The sequence below is a fragment of the Acanthisitta chloris genome, unplaced genomic scaffold, assembly GCF_000695815.1.
Source record: "Acanthisitta chloris isolate BGI_N310 unplaced genomic scaffold, ASM69581v1 scaffold10878, whole genome shotgun sequence".
NCBI lineage: Eukaryota > Metazoa > Chordata > Aves > Passeriformes > Acanthisittidae > Acanthisitta > Acanthisitta chloris.
In genome coordinates this window covers 24,033-43,908 of record NW_008686524.1, presented here as the reverse complement: position 1 = coordinate 43,908, position 19,876 = coordinate 24,033, and the positions used below count along the sequence as shown (strand labels likewise).

General features: G+C 42.1%; 1 protein-coding gene across 4 annotated transcripts in view; it reads left to right on the top strand.

The window, feature by feature from the left end:
- Nucleotides 1-19,876, top strand: part of MARK3 (MAP/microtubule affinity-regulating kinase 3) — a 36,017-nt gene that overhangs the window by 10,415 nt on the left and 5,726 nt on the right. For 2 of the 4 annotated variants that reach the window (XM_009080184.1, XM_009080183.1), the window contains exons 7-12: nt 426-525; nt 759-871; nt 1,617-1,770; nt 3,162-3,379; nt 9,225-9,328; nt 14,953-15,210. In XM_009080184.1, the coding sequence (XP_009078432.1) occupies nt 426-525; nt 759-871; nt 1,617-1,770; nt 3,162-3,379; nt 9,225-9,328; nt 14,953-15,210 (947 nt within the window). Of the gene's footprint in view, nt 1-425; nt 526-758; nt 872-1,616; nt 1,771-3,161; nt 3,380-9,224; nt 9,329-14,054; nt 14,220-14,952; nt 15,211-18,278; nt 18,306-19,876 lie in introns of all 4 variants that reach the window. The other 2 variants (XM_009080182.1, XM_009080180.1) reach the window with 2 other exon arrangements.

Genomic DNA, 19,876 nt, shown 5'->3' with positions numbered 1-19,876 from the left:
CTGCATTAATGGATGATCCTCCAGGATATTCTCCACATTTTCAAATGTCAGCTGGAGGTATTGGCTGCTGTGGTTGCCTTTTGTGCCATCATGGAGGAGAAAGTCCAAAACAATACTGACTTCCATGATGAAGCCTGGGCCCTGCTAGACTCGTCAGAGTTGTCACACCGCTCCTGGGCTGTGTTACAGGTGTTTGGCTTTCAGCTGTGAGCTAGAATGCAGCTAACTGGGAAGCAGCTTAGCTTGATGTGTGTAGTTGATTCTCCTCACTGGAGCAAAGCAAAACTGAGCAGGTGCTGGGAATGTTCTGGAAGAGAGAAATGAGGAAAGACCTTAGTATTTGGTGGATAGGGGAGTTGTTTTTCCAACAACTTGTTTTCTCTGCTGATAAGTGTATTGTACTAACAGAACCTTTTCTTTCCCAGCAAATTATGAAGGACAGGTGGATCAATGCAGGGCATGAGGAGGATGAACTTAAACCATTTGTTGAACCAGAACTAGACATCTCGGACCAGAAAAGAATAGGTAATTGAGTACTTTTCAGAGTATGATACTGTTTCCATGATGTGGGAGGATTTTATTTCTCCTCCACCACTCTGGATTTGTTTGCCATTTGAAAAAAGCAACTTTTAATACTGATGTGTGTTCTTAAACCTAATAGTTTTGTTTTAATACTTAAAACATTCCATGCTTTCTCCTGAAGACTGAGCCAGCCTGAACATCAGTTTGTTACTTACAGAATGTGTGTTTGTTTGTAGACATTATGGTAGGAATGGGATATTCTCAAGAAGAAATTCAAGAATCCCTTAGTAAAATGAAGTATGATGAAATCACAGCTACGTACTTACTGCTAGGAAGGAAGTCATCAGAGGTAAGTACCATTCTTAAAACTGCAAAGAAACAAATTAGAAAGTGACCTTAGCAAAGGTAGAAGCAAAAATTAAGTCAGTAACTCTAGGCATTGCATTCTTGCACAAAAGTCCATTGCACTTAGTCGCAGTGTTCTAATCAGCAGTGTGAGTTAGTTGTCAGTCCTAATGATGCTCTGTTTGTTCTCACCCTGATCTTGAGTCAGTAAACTCTTGCCTTTAGGATCCTCCAAACAGCTCTGCTTGCTCAGCAGTTCCTCTGTTGAAGGAAATTGTGTCCAGTTACTGTCCTGTCTAGTCTAGGAACTCAAGTGTGAATGTGACTGTTTTAAGAGAACCAAGGAGCTGGACTGATGAGCCTGCAAATGTTTCTGCATTATAGATTACCTTTCCATATGATGCTGAGAGGCTTTGGCATCAGTAAACTGCTCTTGGTTCCTTCAAAGGAGGAGTTGCTGTGGTGGCCTCTGCAAAATGTATACTCTCTTCCTGTTAAAATCTTGGAGAACTCTGAAGGGAAAGAACTATGAGTACAGTGGCATTTTCTTTATCTGATTATCCTTTGAGGAGCTGCAAATTCCGATGGGTTTTACCTAAGACAGCTGCACAACAACCCAGGAGAAGGTGGTGCCTCTAAGCAACTTCCCTTGCAGAGCCATCTTCCACCTCCCAGTTCCCGCTCCCATCATGTGATGGATGTTTGTTTTGTCTGAACTCTTTGTTTTAACACTCTCATTTGTATTGTAGTTGGATGCAAGTGATTCAAGCTCCAGCAGCAATCTTTCACTTGCCAAAGTTAGGCCAAGTAGTGATCTTAATAATAGCACTGGACAATCTCCTCATCACAAAGTTCAGAGAAGCATATCTTCTAGCCAGAAGCAGCGGCGGTACAGCGACCATGGTGAGCATTCCTCCTTTTCATTGTGGCAGAGCCCCAGTTCTGCTTGGTTTCTGCATTTGTCTCCATCCCCCAGGCATGAGGAGGGTGACAGCAACATAGTGCACAGCATGGGGGTTAAATGTTTTATGGAATCACTCATCTTTCCAACTAGTTTTGTTATAAAGTCTTCCAAAGCAGCTTCTAGAGGGAACTTAACTCTTGTTCTGCCTTGTGTTGTCCCTTACATTCTTGACTGTGCTGGGAAAGTCTTGTTAGACAAAGTGAAGAGGCTGCTACAAGTCCCTTTTCCATGCTCTCTTCCCCCCATGCTCTTGTCTGTCTGCTCAGCTTTTGTTTCCTTTTGACACTAGTAGGTCAGCTTGTGTCTAAAACTTGAAGAAATGTCAGTTTGCCAATATTTCTTGTTTCCTGTTTCCTGAGGGTTGTGTCGCTTGATTGTCCTGCAGGAGTGAAATTTCTAAGGAACAATGGCTCAGACAAACTTACTACTCTTCTGCCTAATGGAGTGCAAGATGGTAGATCGAGTTTTCCTAAGTGTCTTAAACATCTTCACTCAGATACTAACTGAGCCTCAGTTTAGGTCTAGTTTTAAATCCCTCAAGTGCATTCAGAGGTTGCTTTCTTTGGGGAGTCTCCTGGGATGACAGTTACTGTGGGTTTTGATGCTTTTAAAATATATTGGATCTCTATATTACATATATATATATTTATGTGGGAGTTATGTCTGTGTATATACGGACACTTTTTGATTAACTGTTATTAAAGCACTAACTACAAAGCTGATGTATCCTCTTCAGAGAAGGTGTAACTGAGATGGCAGAAAGCACAAACCTGACAGCCCCACAAGCCTTTCCCACTGTCCTGGAACCTGTTGCAGGAAGAGGGAGCTTGGGCCTGTTGAAGGGACATTGTCAGGTGTGCTGAGCAGTTGTCTGTTCCTAGCACACCCAAGGAGGCTGGTGGCAAAGCACTGCCACTTTTGGCTGTTGAGGGAGCACAGTCTGACAGCCATTCATGGGTGGTGTCCCCAGGTGCCTTCTCAGGAGCCTGTTCTTATCAGAAATTGACTTGAGCAGTGTGTGCCAGCACTGTGCCAGTGAAGCATGGTGTGCTTTGGATGAGTCAGTTGCTTGTTAAGTGTCTTTAAGATGACTCTAAAGGGTTTTTCCTAGCAAGCCAAATGAAAGACTTTCGTGAAATTTCCAAGTAGCAATCAGGTAGTATCTTCACCTGGAAAGGTTTATGGTTTTCACAGTATTTACTGTCTACTGCAATACATCTATGTCAGTAATTTCAATAGTTGCCTTTTTGCAGCTCTGATTCCCAGTGTTGATTCTCCAGCTTCTGAGAAGAAAAACCCTTTGCCTGTTTCTTTTGTTTGTTTTTTTAAGCTGGACCATCCATCCCCTCAGTAGTGGCATATCCCAAAAGAAGCCAGACTAGTACTACAGACAGTGACCTCAAAGAGGAAGGAATTCAGTCGAGAAAGTCCAGCAGTAGTGCTGTTCCAGGAAGAGGAATTGCACCAGCCAGTCCAATGCTTGGGAATGCCAGCAATCCCAACAAGGCTGATATTCCTGAACGTAAGAAAAGTTCAGCTGTTCCTAGTGTAAGTAGAAACATTTATTTTTCAAAACTATTCATTTTTTGAGGGGTAAAAACGTGTAAAACCTGCGGTTTATCAGTGATGCTGATTGACTTTCATTCATCAAGAGTAAATGTAGATGTCTCATGCTGCTGCTTTCCCCACACCTCCTGCAATCAGTTACTCTTGTTACCTCTTAATTGGTCTTGAAGTAGTTCATTGGTACCCATAATTATCATTAGGAGCTGTTAGTGAACAGATGTCATTTGGCTTGTAAAATAATCATTCAGAAGAAAAAGAAGCTGAACCCAAAGTCTGTCCCCTGAAATTTCACATGGTGTCTCCAGCTACTCTTTTCTGGCCTCTGTACACAAGAATGAAAACTCTGGTTTTGTTACCCTGTTTTGTACTTTCATGTGTATAAGGAGCCACCTGATCTTTGACCTCAAACAGCCTATTTCAAGTCATAGTTTTGTATATTAAGATGATCAAAGAAATGTAGTTCTATAAACCGTTCAAAGGTGTATTTCAGCCTGGGTTCAAACGCAGTGTTGCCTGGGTTTTGTCCTTGTGGGCTTCCCCCACCTGCCCCTAAACCACCACAACAACAGAAAAAAACACACTAAGGTGCAAAACTAGTGACTTTACAGTGGCTTTAGACAGTGTATCAAAAGCAAATGCTTTGTTCAGTTTGACTTTACCTTAGAATCATAGGCTCATCAAGGCTGGAGGAGACCTCTGAGATCATCAAGTCGAACCATTAACCTGTCACTGCTGGAACCCCTAAATCCTAAGCCAGATCCTACAGTGCCAGATCCAGACACCTCTGAAACATCTCCAGGGATGGTGACTCCACTACCTCCCTGGGCAATATTCCAGTGCCCCAACACCACAACAGGGAACACATTTCTCCTCACATCCAATCTGACTCTGCCCTGGCTCAGCTCAAGGCCATTCCCTCTATCCTCTCCCTGCAGCCCTGGCAGGACACACATCCCCCACCTCTCTCCAGCCCTGGCAGGAGTTGCAGAGAGCCATGAGAGGTCACCCCTGAGCCTCTTCTCCAGGCTAACTAAGCCCAACTCCCTCAGCCCTTTCTCATACAACATGTTTGGTAGGCCTTGTGTACTAGACTTGTTTTCTAGACTCGTGTACTCTGTGGTCCCTCCCTCTGAGGCAGTTGGCAATCTGTTTTCACATGACACTTGGACATTTGTAACATAAAATTTCTAAAATTTTGGGATTTTGTATTGATAAACTTCCTTCTTTTCAGAACAAAATTGCCCAGTCCTTTATTCAACTTGCAGTGGAGTGATTTCTTTTTTTAAACCTGTGCCACAAAGCTGTCACACTCGGTCATACGACTCAGCACCATTGCTTACAACAGAGGAGAACATAATCTCCTGAGCTCACAGCTTTTTGACAGTCTGAAGCAAAAGAAGTCAGATAACTTGCATTACTTTGTTGGCCCTGTATTGTCAGTTGGCTCAGTGGCTTACAGGGACTTGGCTGGAGGATTTCAGCCAAAGAGATTCCTTGGAAAAAGCCCATCTACTGTAGCAGCTGTTGCTCATAAATGTGAACAAGAACGCAGGACTTTTGGGTCCTCTGTGCCTTCTCTTCATTTTCTGTCCAGAAACCACTCACATTTAGGTTTTTCCTTACATGACAGTTCCCAGCTACTGCATCTCAAAATGGCAGGATAATCAAATTAGTTTGGTTCCACACTGTACTTCACTTGGTACTGAGTAGTGCTTTGTGTCACAGTTACAATGTATTTTACATTTAGTGTCTTTTCAGCTGCTATTCTGTGCCACTTCCAAATCCTGGGGATTTATTCCAGTAGTCTTATTCCAAATTTCTTACTACTGTGCCTGAAATAAGATTTGAGCTCATAACCATAGGATTGCTTCTCTCCTCTGACTCGTTGTGCTACTGCTCCAACTGATCTTTTACAAACAGTGGCAAACATGGAGTCAGACTTGTGATGTCACTAATTAATTAGTGTTTCAAATTGTCTCTGTTTATTCTCTTCTTGTCAGACAGTGCAAACTCTTCCTATCTCTTTTCTTTCCCCCCTGCTAGAGATGAGTCTTTGGCTTTCTAGCTGTTGGGGATGAAGGGAAACACTGACACTTCATACAGTTCCTGCAGCTGATTAGGGAGTTCTGTTTCTTAGTGTTGGCACAAAGTTAAAAAAAGAGGTTATTGGAGTTATGTTGTCCTGATGTTGAAAAAAGTTTGAGGCGAAGAGAGTTTGTGTTCTCGCTGAGTATTTAACTCTTAAAATCTGTAATATGATGAAAAAACTCACTGAAGAGGCAGAAAAGTACTGTATAAAAACAATTATTACTTAGAGAACAGCAAAGGCAGTAGAGCCAGTCCTTGCTGGAGACCCTTAGTCAGTTCTGTGCTACTCTTATTAAACCACAAAGCTTGCAAATATGCACTTAAGGTAAGAGTTGTGCTTGTAGAGCAGATTGCTAAGTCTGGGGTTGGAGTAAGGGGCTCCAACCTGTACTTCTGAAGTTGACAGAACATTTAAACTCCTGTAAACTAAATAGTTCTGCAAGCTGAACAAGTGCACATGAAAAATCTTCAAGCTCATTGGGCAAATACCAAATCAATAACAAAAACCTGCTGCAGGGGTTGCATAGTTAGCAGCAACTCATAACTCCTTGTTTTAGGTAATTGCTTGTTTATTACTCACAGCTTTGGTTTTTTCCTCAGTGTTGTGATAAGGCTGCTCCAGAACACTCAGTTTGGCTTTAAGAAAGCTGGAAGAAGAGAATAAGTGGTGCATTTGGAGAATCATCTGTGACCAGTACCTTACTGGTGCTCTTCAGTAGCTAGATAGGTTCTCTAAGTCAGAAACATATTTTTCAAGTTTTTCATCATATAGAATCATGGAACCATCAAGGCTGGAGGAGACACCTAAGATCAAGTCCAACCATTAACCTGTCACTGCTGGAACCCCTAAACCCTAAACCAGATCCTCCAGTGCCACATCCAGACACCTCTTCAACACCTCCAGGGATGGTGACTCCACCACCTCCCTGGGCAATATCCCAGTGCCTCAACACCCTCACAGGGAAAACATTTCTCCTCACATCCAATCTGACTCTGCCCTGGCTCAGCTCAAGGCCATTCCCTCTATCCTCTCCCTGCAGCCCTGGCAGGACACACATCCCACACCTCTCTCCAGCCCTGGCAGGGAGTTGTGTATCCCACCTTTGTGTCTCTAATGGGAGCACTGCCTGTCTGAGCAGTGCACACAAAACTCTCTCTAGGAAAAGAAGGCTCTGTACCATAAGTCCATCCTTTGTGCTGTGATTGTACCTTGTGCATCTGCTCCCAAGTCTCAGTGTGTGCTTTTGCAGTGTCAGCACCTCTGCAGCAAAGGCAGACGATGGGACAAGGATGAACTGAGGCAGCTAACCCTGACCTTAGGGATTCTCATTCCATCAGGCAGTGGGGTGCTGTTGACACCAGTTTCCTGTGCTGTGCACCTGTGCCATTAGTCATGTCCAGAGATTAGCAGTCTGGAGATGGACTGAACAAAAACGTCGCAGCTGAAGAGCTTCCTCAGTGAATCGTGAAAGGTCATACGCTGAAAAGTGTAAAGGCCCAAATACCAAGACTATTCTAGCTAAAACTGAAATTTGAAACCTTGAGATGCTTAAATCTCTTCTCCTGACTTCTGAAATCTGAGCCAAGCAGGAAAAAAGAAGTGTACCGTTCCTTCCATCCTTGCAGAAGGAAGGTTGGAAGAAGGAAGTCACTCATGATTGTGCTTATTTCCCACCAGAACACCAATGTTGTATATTTTAGGTGCTTCATTCTCTAATATAGAGTCATAGAACCCTCTAGGTTGGACGAGACCTCCAAGATCATCGAGTCCAACCATTAATCTGTCACTGCTGGAACCCCTAAACCCTAAACCAGATCCTCCAGTGCCACATCCAGACACCTCTTCAACACCTCCAGGGATGGTGACTCCACCACCTCCCTGGGCAATATCCCAGTGCCTCAGCACCCTCACAGGGAAAACATTTTTTCCTAACATATAAAAACAAAAAAATTTTTCCAAACATCGTAAAACAGATATGAAGACAGTGGACAAGTAAGGACTGAAGTACAAGCCAAGGGCCAGTAACACTTTTTCTGATGCTTGGCACATGCCTATCCCTAAGGCATATTCAGCAACGAATAGTTGAGAACCCTTGAGACACCTACATACATCTTATGATTCAATTAATAGTTCTGCTGATCTAAAATACTCTGGATATTCTTTGCCCTTTTTAGCACCAGGAGGCTGCACAGCTCACTGTTGCATTTTAGCTTGTATATTTATGTAAAAAAGATGTTTAACAAGCAGCTCAAATGTGGCTTAGACATTATGGTTTAAATCTGCAGCTCAGGGATTGTGTTGCCTGAGACTCCCTGGAGAGCAAATATTTTGCCTTAAGGCCCTGGAGGAGCTTTTGCTGGTTATTGAGAATACTCCACTCTTAACAGTTTTATTTCAGGTTCGGAAACAACAAAGGTTTGGCTACTCTCCTTTTGTGCTCGAACTACTTTTTCCTTCCTTTTCTTTATCCTCCTGCCCATGACTCTCTCCTGTGACCGTTTATGCAGAACCTTTTCTGAATGCTATGTTAAAAATCCGCTGAATTTCCCTTGTCTGTCATAGCACTAATTCTTCAAAGAGCTCCAAAAGGTTAGTTGAGCATGAAGTCCCTTGCCTGACTCTTAGTGGCCATCCTGACTCAACATGTGCTTATCCAGGTGCTGACCAGTCATTCCCTTGAGCTAGCCTCCTCCAGACTTTCCCCAGCAGTGATGTTTAAAGTTGATATAGCCTATTTTGCTTCCTGCTTTGCCTCGTGATCCTTTTCCTTAAAGACAGTTTTTAAAGGGTTGTTTTTGTTTTCCACTTTCCAACCATATATGCAGTTTCCTGTGTTTTGTTCTTGGGGTGGGGAGAAAAAAAAAAATCTACATGGCTTGCCGGCTTTGACTTCCTCTAGGACCTGGGGGTGCATGTTTGTCTGGAGCACCATGCTTTTCCTTCAGTGACTGCATCTAACTCTCTGTAATTCTGTTATCTGTGAACTGCCTAGCTGCTCAGTCGTTCCTGGAAAATTGACCGCCAACTTGGGCATATCTCCACCCTCTTTCTCTGTAAAGACAGAGGCAAAGTAATTCTATTTCTTTTCTCCCCTCTAAAGTAAGGTCTGTAGTGTAAGTTCCCCTGGTTCTCTTGTCCTCAGTGTATTCTGCTTGTATTTAAATGTAACTTTTTATAACTGTCTTACTAAAATTCTCTGCGACTTGTCTCTTATTCTTCCCTGTTTTTAAAACTTGTGTCTAGTGTTTTATAGCATCTTAATATTTAAAAGTCCATGTTTGCCTTCCCACTGAATTTTACCACATTTGTTTGTTAAGTCTTTGCTTTTCCTATCTTGTTTAAGGGTATGATTTTAACTTAAAAGGAAAATTCTGCAAGCTGCAAGTGGTAAAGTATTGCCAAAACCAGGCTGTAATGACACAGGCTATCCTGATGTAGATGAGTGCTGTGTGTGCTGAGCATATCTAGTTCAGAGCATTGGTAATGAAAAACTTGAAGCAATATTAGTTTTGAGCCATCAATATGAAATACAAGAGTAACTTAATAGAATTATCTTTTCTGATTGCACTATTGCTTATAAAGACTAGATGGAGTTTCTCTCTTAAGTTATTTATAATTCCTGTAAGTTTTATAACTGTGTAGAACTAGCATGAAGTCAAACAGCCTTCAATGATGTGTAGACTTAACCCCAGAAAAGCCTTTTGTGGGGAATAACAAGCCTCTGTTTTTCACTTGTAGAATAATACTGCCCCAGGAGCAATGACACGGCGCAACACATATGTTTGTAGTGAAAGAACCACTGCTGATAGGCATTCAGTGATACAAAATGGCAAGGAGAACAGGTATATGAAATGTCTTCCTATGGTCTATGTCCCTTGTCTCCACATTTCCCAAAACATTGTAATGCCTCGTTTAAAAATCAGTTCTATTCTAACCTAATTCTTCCTGAAAGGTGAGTACAGATCTTGGGTTGTGGAGCACCTGTAAGTATGTTGGGCTTTGTTGGGTTTTTTTGCCTATGCTTAATTTGTATAGTCTTTATGCTTAGAATGTAAAAGAAAGTTTCTAGTCTCTGGTTAAATACATGTGATATTTTTAGCAGCCTTCATCTTAAATCTGTTTTCAACCCCTGTGGCCAAACGACATGTGCTTGCAGCAGTGGCTTGTTTAGTGTCAGGCTACAAACTCCATCTCTCTTGAGCCATTCTCTTTTGATATTTCACTCTCTGCTTCCTTGAGATTGTTTGTAATACTATTTTTGCTGCAAAGTCTCTGGGAGAAAGTAGATTTTTTTCTAAGCAAAGATGAAATAGTGATAGGCCATTGCCTTGGACTAGTAGTGTTCCTTGCACTTTCTCTGGTGGTCTCATTGCTTCCCAGTGTTGACAGTACTCAACTTGAGGAGGAAAGCAGCTACCTCCAGTCAGAAAAACAGCAAGTTTCCTCCTCCTTTACTGAGTGAAGTCCTGACTAGAGCATGGAATGGAATTGGAGTTAACCACTTCATGTGTTGGCACCATAGTCACATCTAGTGTACCAAACACTGAGAAGAGCTGTCAGAAACAATACAGTAGTAAACACAGACACAGGGATAGAGTAATAATTGGGAAGAATACCACCACATTTCCTGGCTGGCTGAGGTGTTTTAAGTCCCAACTGTTCTCCTCAGAATTTCACTGCTGTCTAAAGCTGCTGGCAGTTAAGTAGTTGACCATTGCCAGAAGAGCATTCAGATAGCTGGTACTTAATAAAAAGGCTTCAGCCTAGAGGAGTCTGTATCCCTCTACTCTTTCCAATTTTCTCCACCCCTTCCTAATCTGGTATTTTGTAAAAAGTGGGAAGGAAATACCTATTTTCAACCTGGTGTTGAAAATAGTGGAAGTTCTACCTTTTTTTTTTTTTGCATGAATTTTTCCCCCCTCCTGTTTTTTGGCAGTTTATAAGGAGGAGTGGTAAAGCTGTGATGCTGAATGGAAACTCTGTGTGTCCCCTGTTTTATTCCTGGAGCCTAGGGATAAAGAACATGATTTTGACCCTGTCTCTTCCTCCTAGCTTTCTGCAAACGGAAAGTGATTAAGGAAAAAGTCAAGTATAAGTCTGAAGATTGCCATAAGTCTAGTTGGCCACCTGGGCCTGCACTCAACTGTGTTATGAATACAGCACAGCTCTTTGGTACTGTCTCTTGGTGTGTCTGTCTCAGCCTTCACTGGTTACTCCTTGTTAACATTACCAAGTTTGTTTAGATTAAAGCTCACCAACCTTTCTTGGATTTGATATGTTAATAGCTTTTTTCCTCTCTCAAAACACTTTGAGAAATGAATCTTTCTGTCCAAAATAGTTCGGATCATTTTTGATTACTTGATCAATTTTTTTGCTCGTTTTTAAACGAATATCTTGTCTACAATTTCTTTATTGTATTTTTTAAAGTTGTGAGATACTGTTTACTAGGAATCCTTGAGATTCAGGTGTCGGCTTAATTTAGGAGTGACTACAGAAGGAGTTATCTTTTGGAGGTATTTTTTCACCAGCTTGGAGTTTCTCAGCAAACTGATGTTTTTCTGGTTTGTCACATTCTGACACTAAGCTCAAAGTTAACATTGAGTAGCATTTGGCAACTGTATTAATTGTATTTTATTTCTAATTGGTTATCCTTGTGTAATTCTCCTTCTATTGTCAGGATGATATTTAAACGTCATTTGCTTTTCCTACTAACTGGCTTTATTGGGTGGGGTCATTTGAAATGTCTGAGAATGTTTATTTTCACTGTCAGGTAAAAAAAATCTTTGTAGCTTTTATCATGTATTTTTGATTACTACATTCATTGCTCTTTATAGAGAGTTAGAAAAGATAATGAGAATGCATTGCTAATTGTTTTACAGTTGGAGACTTACTGTCTGAAATGCTTCAGTACTAAACTGCATGTTCATTTTGGCACAGTTTCAGAATTACTGTGATTTGGCACAGAACTCAGAACTTTGTCTATATTTTGTTGCTGTAACTGGGTAAAGCCTTGACTGGTCACATGAAATCCAAGGACCTTTCATGCAGGCAAAATCAACTTGGCTGTTGGTGGCACTGAACTTCTGATGCTGCTGCACTCTCAGCTTGGCAGAAAGCAACTGTAGAAACTTGTTCTCTTTTCCTTCTGTGAAGTAAGATCTGAAGCAGAACCTTTATAAATTCAGGAGTTTGTTAAAATGCTTTCTGTGCTTTTGAAATGTCTATTGGTGGCAAGTGCTAAAGGCAGGAGTAATTGCTGTAAGTGATTTGTCACAGATTGGATTTGAGATTTTCCATGGCCAGTCAGACACTAACTGTCACCCAGTGAAAACTTGAGAGACTTACCCTACAGAGCAAGATGCACACATTAAAGACTCTGTTTTTCCTGTAGAGAAGGGGTTAAAATGTTGCTTGTTCTGTTTCTATCATGCCCATGGAATTCTGAGAAGGCACTTTTCCTGGGAGTATGGAAACTTGGCAGAATTGATAGCCAGCTAGTAGACTTGATGTTGGAGAAAGTCATCTTGAAGACCCCGTGCCAGACTGGTAGAAGCAAAGAGTTTTGAAGTCTCACATCCCTAGCTGAACACATTGTGTGGCTGCCACAGGCGTTGTGCTGGAGATGGCTCTGTTGGCTTTCCTCCAAAGCCTGAGCATTAATTAACGCACTTGGGGACTCATGAAACACTCTTCATAATGATAGGCAATTGCTTGAAATCATTTGTAACACAAATGATTTACAACAGCTTCAGATTTTTTAATAAGCCTTGGCACTAATTGGTGATTGTTAGCTCTCTGTTCCTGTGTTCCCAGGCTGGTAATCCAAGGAAGCTGATTTCTAGCAAAGCATCAGAGGAAGAGATATAAGTATTTTAGTATGTGCTCATAGATACCTTGAGATGTCACATCTTTGAAGGCAGGTGACTAAATCAAACTTGGGGCTAATGTGTTTCTTTCCTTTGGAACTTTTGCAGCAGATAGAGAGGAAAGGAGCTAGAAGTGCTCATTGAGAGGCTAGTGAGCAATTATTTGGGGATTACTTGACTTCAGGGTGTTAGTTTTGAGATGAATGGTCATTTTCTTACACTTTCTGACTCCCCTGGGGTAATATAAGTGCCAGGCTGTGTTGAAGGCTTCATTGTAAGTTGTGCTTGTACTTGGCATCCTGATGGATTCAGCATTGGAAAGAGATGTATGTGTGACTTAGATGAAATTTTCTAAATCTGGAAAGTTCAAACCAAATCAGAATTGGTTTTGCTAACCATTTAAGCCAGATGTCTGAGCTGTGAGATGTTCTGTGCTCATGCTTTGGGAGCTAAGCCTGAGAAGTGGCTCAGCTGCCACTTGTAACTGGACAGACACTCTCCAAAGTCTGACATACCAGAACTGGAGAACAGGACTTGAGTTTCAGTATGTGTAACCTTGAAGTAACTTGGAAGTGAACATGCAGTGCCATGAAACTGTCATTTCCTCATCTCAAGCAATACCTCTGACCTACAGTTGCCTTACTTTTAACCAGACTTCAGACAAATGACATGTGGTGGTGTAGCCTGAAAGGCCCAATACGTCTTGTGGCCTCTCACTTTCCTCCTAGCCAGATAATGTGAAGGCTGCAAAGTGTATTTTGGCCCACAGAAAGAAAAACATTTCATGCTCCTGCTGACACTTTACTGGCCATTCTGCCCAGACAGTGCTGTATACCTTCTTACCTGACTGGTAATCTGGAGCATTTAATGTTTGTGGCCAAGCAATGTGTGATGCTCTTCAGCAGTCATAACTCTTTCTTCAGGGAACAGCAGGTATATTCATTTCCTACTATATGTACAGCTTGATCATCAGTAGCCTTTTCCTTTTGGCCTCTTTGGAGTTGTTAAAGATGATGACATTTTGGGGTTTGAGTGTACATGTGAAGTCCCTCAGATGTAAATTTGACAACTTGCCCAGCTTACCTGGATTTCTTTTAGCACAGATACATTCTGCAAACAAATACTTCACTGCAGTAATGGAGCTGCCATCAGCCTTTTGAAAGTGCAGTTGGTGGGGGTTTAATGCATTGCTTACCGTTAAGTAAATACGAGTTACATCAGTGCTTTATCCTGGTGCTTTGGCACAGAATGTTGAGTCACTCAGGTTCTCTATGTCAAGGAGGGTATCACCACAAACTAATGCTAAAATATTTCACTGCAGTAATGGAGCTGCCATCAGCCTTTTGGAAAGGGCAGTTGGTGGGGGTTTAATGCATTATTTACTGTTAAGTAAGCACATCAGTGCTTTATCCTGGTGCTTTGGCACAGAATGCTGAGTTACTCAGGTTCTCTCTGTCAAGGAGAGTATCACCACAAACTGATGCTAATGGTAAGAGCGTGATCACCTTGTAGATGTCAAGTAAGGATGATTTTTAAGGGGAGTGTAGGGCAGTGACTGCTGTTTACCTAGAAGACTTGGTGTTCATTGCTTAACCCAGTTAATAGAAGGAAAAGTTTGCTTTTTATTTTTCTATGCAGTAGTTTGTTGTTGGTCCATCATGCTCTTCTTTCTGCCTCTGCCTGAACCCAAACCCCCTCGCAGCCTGACAGAAATGTTCGCTTACGCAGCTAGTCCTGCTTCAGTTTGTACCACATCCTTCTCCAGTGTTCGGCTGCGACATCAGAAGTCGATGTCCATGTCAGCCTCTGTGCACACGAAGATGATGTTGCCTCCAATAGACAATGGCGCAGATAACTTCAGGCCTATGTAAGAACCTGAAATCGTTGTGAAACTAACTTATATACCCACTGCTTCTTAACTTTGTGCTGTGGAATTTTAGTCCTAGATTGTTCTAGTATATATATTTGCCCACGAGGTGTGTGTTTCCTCATTTTTTTTAGTCTCGTTTACATTTGTCTTGTGGTGTGTCAGGCTGTCTGTGACATAATCCTGCAATAGTGAACCTCAATTTTATTTTTTTTTTTTCCTATTGGTAGGAGTATTGGACATTCCCTATTGTCAAAGTTTCTGGGAGACTTTTAACTGTGTATCCTGAAGGACTTCACTGCTTGGAGCGGTTTGCTTGTAGAGAATTTTGTGTAGGATACTTTCAAATTAGCAAGACTTTCAAAGATGTATGTGGAGGGAGAGATGTTAAAATTATTTACTGCTTCTCTTTCCTGGTTGGAAACTTCACTGGTCTATTCTATCAGTCTTTCTCAGTGAAACATTTGTATGCTGAGTTTTATCTGGTCTTTTCCAGGATACTCCTGTTGCACTTTTCTGCCTATGTAGGTTTCTGTTTCGGCAGCCTTTTAATCCTAACTTCTTACAAGTTTTGATTCCATACAGTGCTGTAATAATGTTGGTATTTCCTGGCCTCTATAAAAAAAAGTGTCTGCTTATGCTTTACCGTAGAACGTAGTGTTGTGTGTTTCCTGCCGGACCGTGGTGATCCCGTCGAGACGTTCTAGCGTTGTCTCTGTGTTTTCTGCCCTAGCACCATTCCCGATCAAAGAACTCCGGTTGCCTCGACTCACAGCATCAGCAGTGCCACCACCCCTGACCGTATCCGGTTCCCGCGCGGGACAGCCAGCCGGAGCACGTTCCACGGGCAGCTCCGTGAGCGGCGCACCGCCACCTACAACGGGCCCCCTGCCTCACCCAGCCTGTCCCACGAGGCAACTCCCCTCTCCCAGACCCGCACCCGGGGCTCCACCAACCTCTTCAGCAAACTCACTTCCAAACTAACCAGGAGGTAAGAACACAGCGGTGCCTTGGGGGTTTTTGTAGGAGAAATGTAGCTCGTCACTTTGGTGGGTTTGTCGGTGTTTTCTGATTAATGGCTTCATTCCTGCAATTTAAAATGCACTTAGAGAATCATCAGGGTTGGAGGAGATCTCTAAGGGCACCAAGTCCAAACATTGGCCTGACATTCTGCTGGAACCCTTAAAACAATAGAAATATCACAGGGGATATATCACCATCTACAACTACTGACAGGAGGTTGGAGTCAGGTGGGGGTTGGTCTCTTCTCCCAGGCAACCAGCAGCAGGACAAGAGGGCACAGACTCAAGCTCTGCCAGGGGAGGGTTAGGTTGGATATTAGGAAGAGATTTTTTAGGGAGAGAGTGCTCAGGCATTGGAATGTGCTGCCCAGGGAGGTGGTGGATTCACCATCCCTGGAGGTTTTCAAGCTGAGACTGGATGTGGCACTTAGTGCCATGGTCTAGTGACCACGGTAGGGTTGGACTTGATAATCTTTGAGGTCTCTTCCAACCAGATTGATTCTATGATTCTAATTCTATGATTCTGAAGTGTAGGGGCAGGAAATAAAAGCTTCTGTGCTAGCACAGGCCATCCTAAAATAATAGCAGTACTACCTAGTAGCACATTGCTTAGGTGGTTTTGTCCACACTCTGTGATTAATGGTTTCATTTCTGCAACTTAAAATACACTTACAGACTCATAGAACCATCAAGGTTGGAGGAGACCTCTGAGATCATCGAGTCCAACCATTAACCTACCACTCTTCTGTAACCCCTAAACAATATCCTCCAGCACAAGATCCAGACATCTCTTCTAGTATCTTTTCTAGCTCTCTTTTGATTGCAGAAGCCATTTGTTTCTAGCAGTTGAATCAAATGGCATTAAAAGGGAGACAGTTTAGGCTGTGCTGTTTCGTCTGTGCTCTTCAACCTCATGTCTGAGGTGTGAATGCTGCAGAGATGAAACGTTTCGGTTGAAAAGCTGCTCACTCTGACTGTGTGGTGTGTCAGTAAATGGCATAAACTAGGATCCCAGTCTCTGTTTAGTGCAGCATTAGAAGCTCAGGTTGTGTTTCCCAGTCACTCTGTCAGTGTTTCCAGAGTAACTTTGCTGGCAGCACACAAGTAGAAACGTCACAGGTGAAAGGGTAGGGCAGGAGGCAAAAGGTTCTGTGGCAGCAGGGCTAGCACAGGCCATCCTAAAGTAATGGCACTACTAGGGTCGCAGTATAGGCAAACCTGGTCAAACCTTGAAATCTTACTCCTTTTTTGCCCTGGTTTTGGTGTGGAGGTGTGTTGGCCTAGCCAAAGCCTACCTTAGGCAGGAGTAGCTCCTGCTCTAAGAGTTTTTATTCTAATTGGACTTCAAGTTTCAAATCCATGTATGTTTTCAATTAGTTCCTACGAACCCTGACATTGAAAAACACCTTTTTTTCTTTCTGTATTTCGAACCCGTCAGTTCACATACCACATACTACAGACCACTCTGCTATCTGATATCCGCAACTTGTGTTTGCAGAAGTGAGAGCTTGTTTGCTTTCAGATAATGGCCAAGCTTTTGTACCCTCATCATCATCAGAAATTTTTTTGGGACTGTCTCGTTCTGATCTTGGCCCTGCTAGCTTTTGGTTTAGGCTCATATCACATCAGCACCAAACCATTCCTCTCCTGTCTGTCTTATGACTAGGTTTAGGTTGAGTATTAGGTTGGACATTAGATATTTAGGTTGGATAACTCCCTCTCAGGATCCTCTTCATAGTCTTCCTGCGAACAATATTAAGCCAAGCTCCAGTTTTTCCACAAGTGGCTGATTTCAGTTTAGAGAGTGAATTTCTTTACAAATCTCATTGTTTCTGTCTAAAACAAAAGCATGACAGCATAGCTTTTGGTAAACGTTTTACTCTGCTCACTCCTCTGCCAGGTCACACTTCCCTGGGAAATACTGTGCTGTACGAAATTGGGTATGGGTTTGTTTTTTTATACCCCCCCTTTTTCTGTTGAGAGACAGAAGTTCAATTTGAATACTTTATTTAAGAGTTAAGCCATCTGCCTTTTGTCAAGTGAAGTCTTAATCAGACACATCCTTTTGGCACTTCTTTCTCTCTGTGCTTTTGTTTGTAATCCCCTTCCTTAACTTTCCATTTGACGTTCCAAGCGTCACGCTCAAACTGTGAACATGCAAACTTTTCACTCAGTTGTTCAGGCAACATTCAGACTTCTATTGTTGCCTCCAAATTTTGACTTCTGCAGCGCAGTGTGGTTTTCTTGAAGAAGTTTTTTCCCCCCGCTACTTTGGACAGTGGTTTAAATTCCCTCTGGACTTGACGAACTAACATGCAGTTGGAACACAATAGCTCTGTTCCAGATGGTTAGTTTGCACTTGGAGGACCTCATGCAGTTGGGGCTCTGTTAGAACTTGGTGCTGTACAAGCTACTGAGGAGGTGGATGGAGCCATTGAAGGACATGGTTATGTTTCTTCTCTCTAAATACATTTTTAAAACTTTCAGCCTTGTTAATTTATTCCAGCGTGAGGAATCGGAATGCTTTGCTTATGAACTGCTCATGTTCTGGTGTAGGCAATTGTTGCAGCTTCTGCCACTGAGGTAGCTAAATATTTAAGGTGTTTTTGGCACAATGTGACTGACCTCATGTTACGAGGGAAGGAAAGAACCTAACCCTGAAGATACTCAGAGCTGATTACAGTAGAGTTACTGATTTTTGCTTTCTATGGGAAATATATGAAGAAAATCCAAACATATTTTTATGTGGCCTTGCAGGTTTTGAGTTTTCAAGTGGTTTTGACACCAGTACATATTTTAATTCATAGTTAACTACTGGTGACATATCTCCCTGAAAAATCTGGAAGCAGCAGTGCCAAGAGTTTGACTCTTCAGACCCTAAATCATCTGCCTAGTCTGGGAATGTATTGAAGTGTGATTTAATTGTGCATTTAAAATGAGATTTTTGGTTTTTGCATGTTTCACTCTGAAATGCCTTTTTCAATTTATTTTGTACAAACCCTTTTGTTAATTATTATTTTGGCTTAATTTCTTTTAGAAACATGTCATTCAGGTTTATCAAAAGGTAGGATTTATTTATATTTAAACCAAAGTGGCTCCTGCAATTAACAACCGATTTGGCTTTCCTAGCCTTGGTTTTCTGAACACTAAACTTTCTGCTGAGAACTAAATACTTTCTTTCTCCAGAGGAAAAGCATAGAATAAATCCATTAACTCGTGATGATACTTAAGAATCTGTGGCACCTGTATAACAAGATGCTAAGCATGCCTTGTGAATTCTTCTCTCCTCGATAGAGTTGGTAGTGCCCAAGTAATTCTGTTCTCTGTACTAATACACTTAGCATGCTCATGTTTGAAGAATGAGGTGTTTGATAACAATGCTGAAAGTGTAAACAAAACATAAGGTTACGAGCAAATAAAGGTAAGTGGTGTTAAATTTGTGTTCTCTATCTCTTTGGTTTGTGATGCTCAAGAAAGAAAGTTGTCTGCAGCTGATCCAGCGGGAAGCAAACTGAGCACAGTTGTGACTTGAACAGATTGGTGTGGAAGATTGGATGAAGATGTGTTTTTAGGTGTACATATTTTTAAGTGGGATGCATTGGCTGAAGGGAATTGCAGCTGAAGTACAGATGGAGCACTTGAGTTGTAAACAGAAAGTACAACCTTTATGCCAATTTACTGACAAAAGGGGAAAGCTCAGGTGTCTGATTCACATTTCCAGCCCAAAGGACTGAGTTGAGTTTTGCAATCTGGGAATGAATCAAGCTGCTATATATCCTGATAATCCATCGTGATTCATCAAAGTAGGTTGTACAATTCTCATACACAGGTAAATTTTCCAGGAGAATTTTGTCATAGCTTGTTTAGTTGTACATATCTTAGAGCTCCTTAAAGGGTGATACTTCCAATTTCCTTCTACTGATCAAGTCCAGGGAGATGAAGCCAAAAACCAGACAAGGCTATACATGTGACTGTGATTTGGAGTTTATCAGATTATTTCAAGGAAAGACTTAGATTAGGGAGGCCTGAGAGATGTAAACTGCTGCCTACACTTGGATTTATTATGTGCAGCCTGAGGCTAAAGGCACCATACCTGATGAAATGAGGAAGTTCCATGCCACAGGAATGATCATCAGCTCTCTTGCCAAACATGACCATGTTTAGAGCTGGTGTTGGCTGGCAGTGTCACAGCTGACCTGAGAAAAGGAACATGCAGCAACTGTTAGTTGAGGGAAGAACCCATCCAACAGAGCACACAGATGAAACTGAGCAGTGGCAGTGGTTTTAACCCATCCTGAGCTGTGGAGTGCAGAGTACTGTGTTAGAGGGAGCTTTTGTCTCTCTGTAGTCACACTGCTCTTAAAACCAAGGGTTGTGATCTGTGCAATCCTCCACACCTGGACCCATCTAAGTTGGTTACACTGCTGCTCTGAAGAAAGATGGAAAATGCTGATAGGAGTAGTTTTAAACTAGAAGGTTCCTGTTCAGATTTGATACCTAAATTTCCTCTGCCTTGAGGCCAAGAGGCTCAGACCAATGTGGCAATAGCTGCTACAGCTTCCACCAGTATGTCTTTGGAACAAGAGATTCGCAGAGTCTTATACTACCTACACAGGACCAGACTCTGCTTTTTAA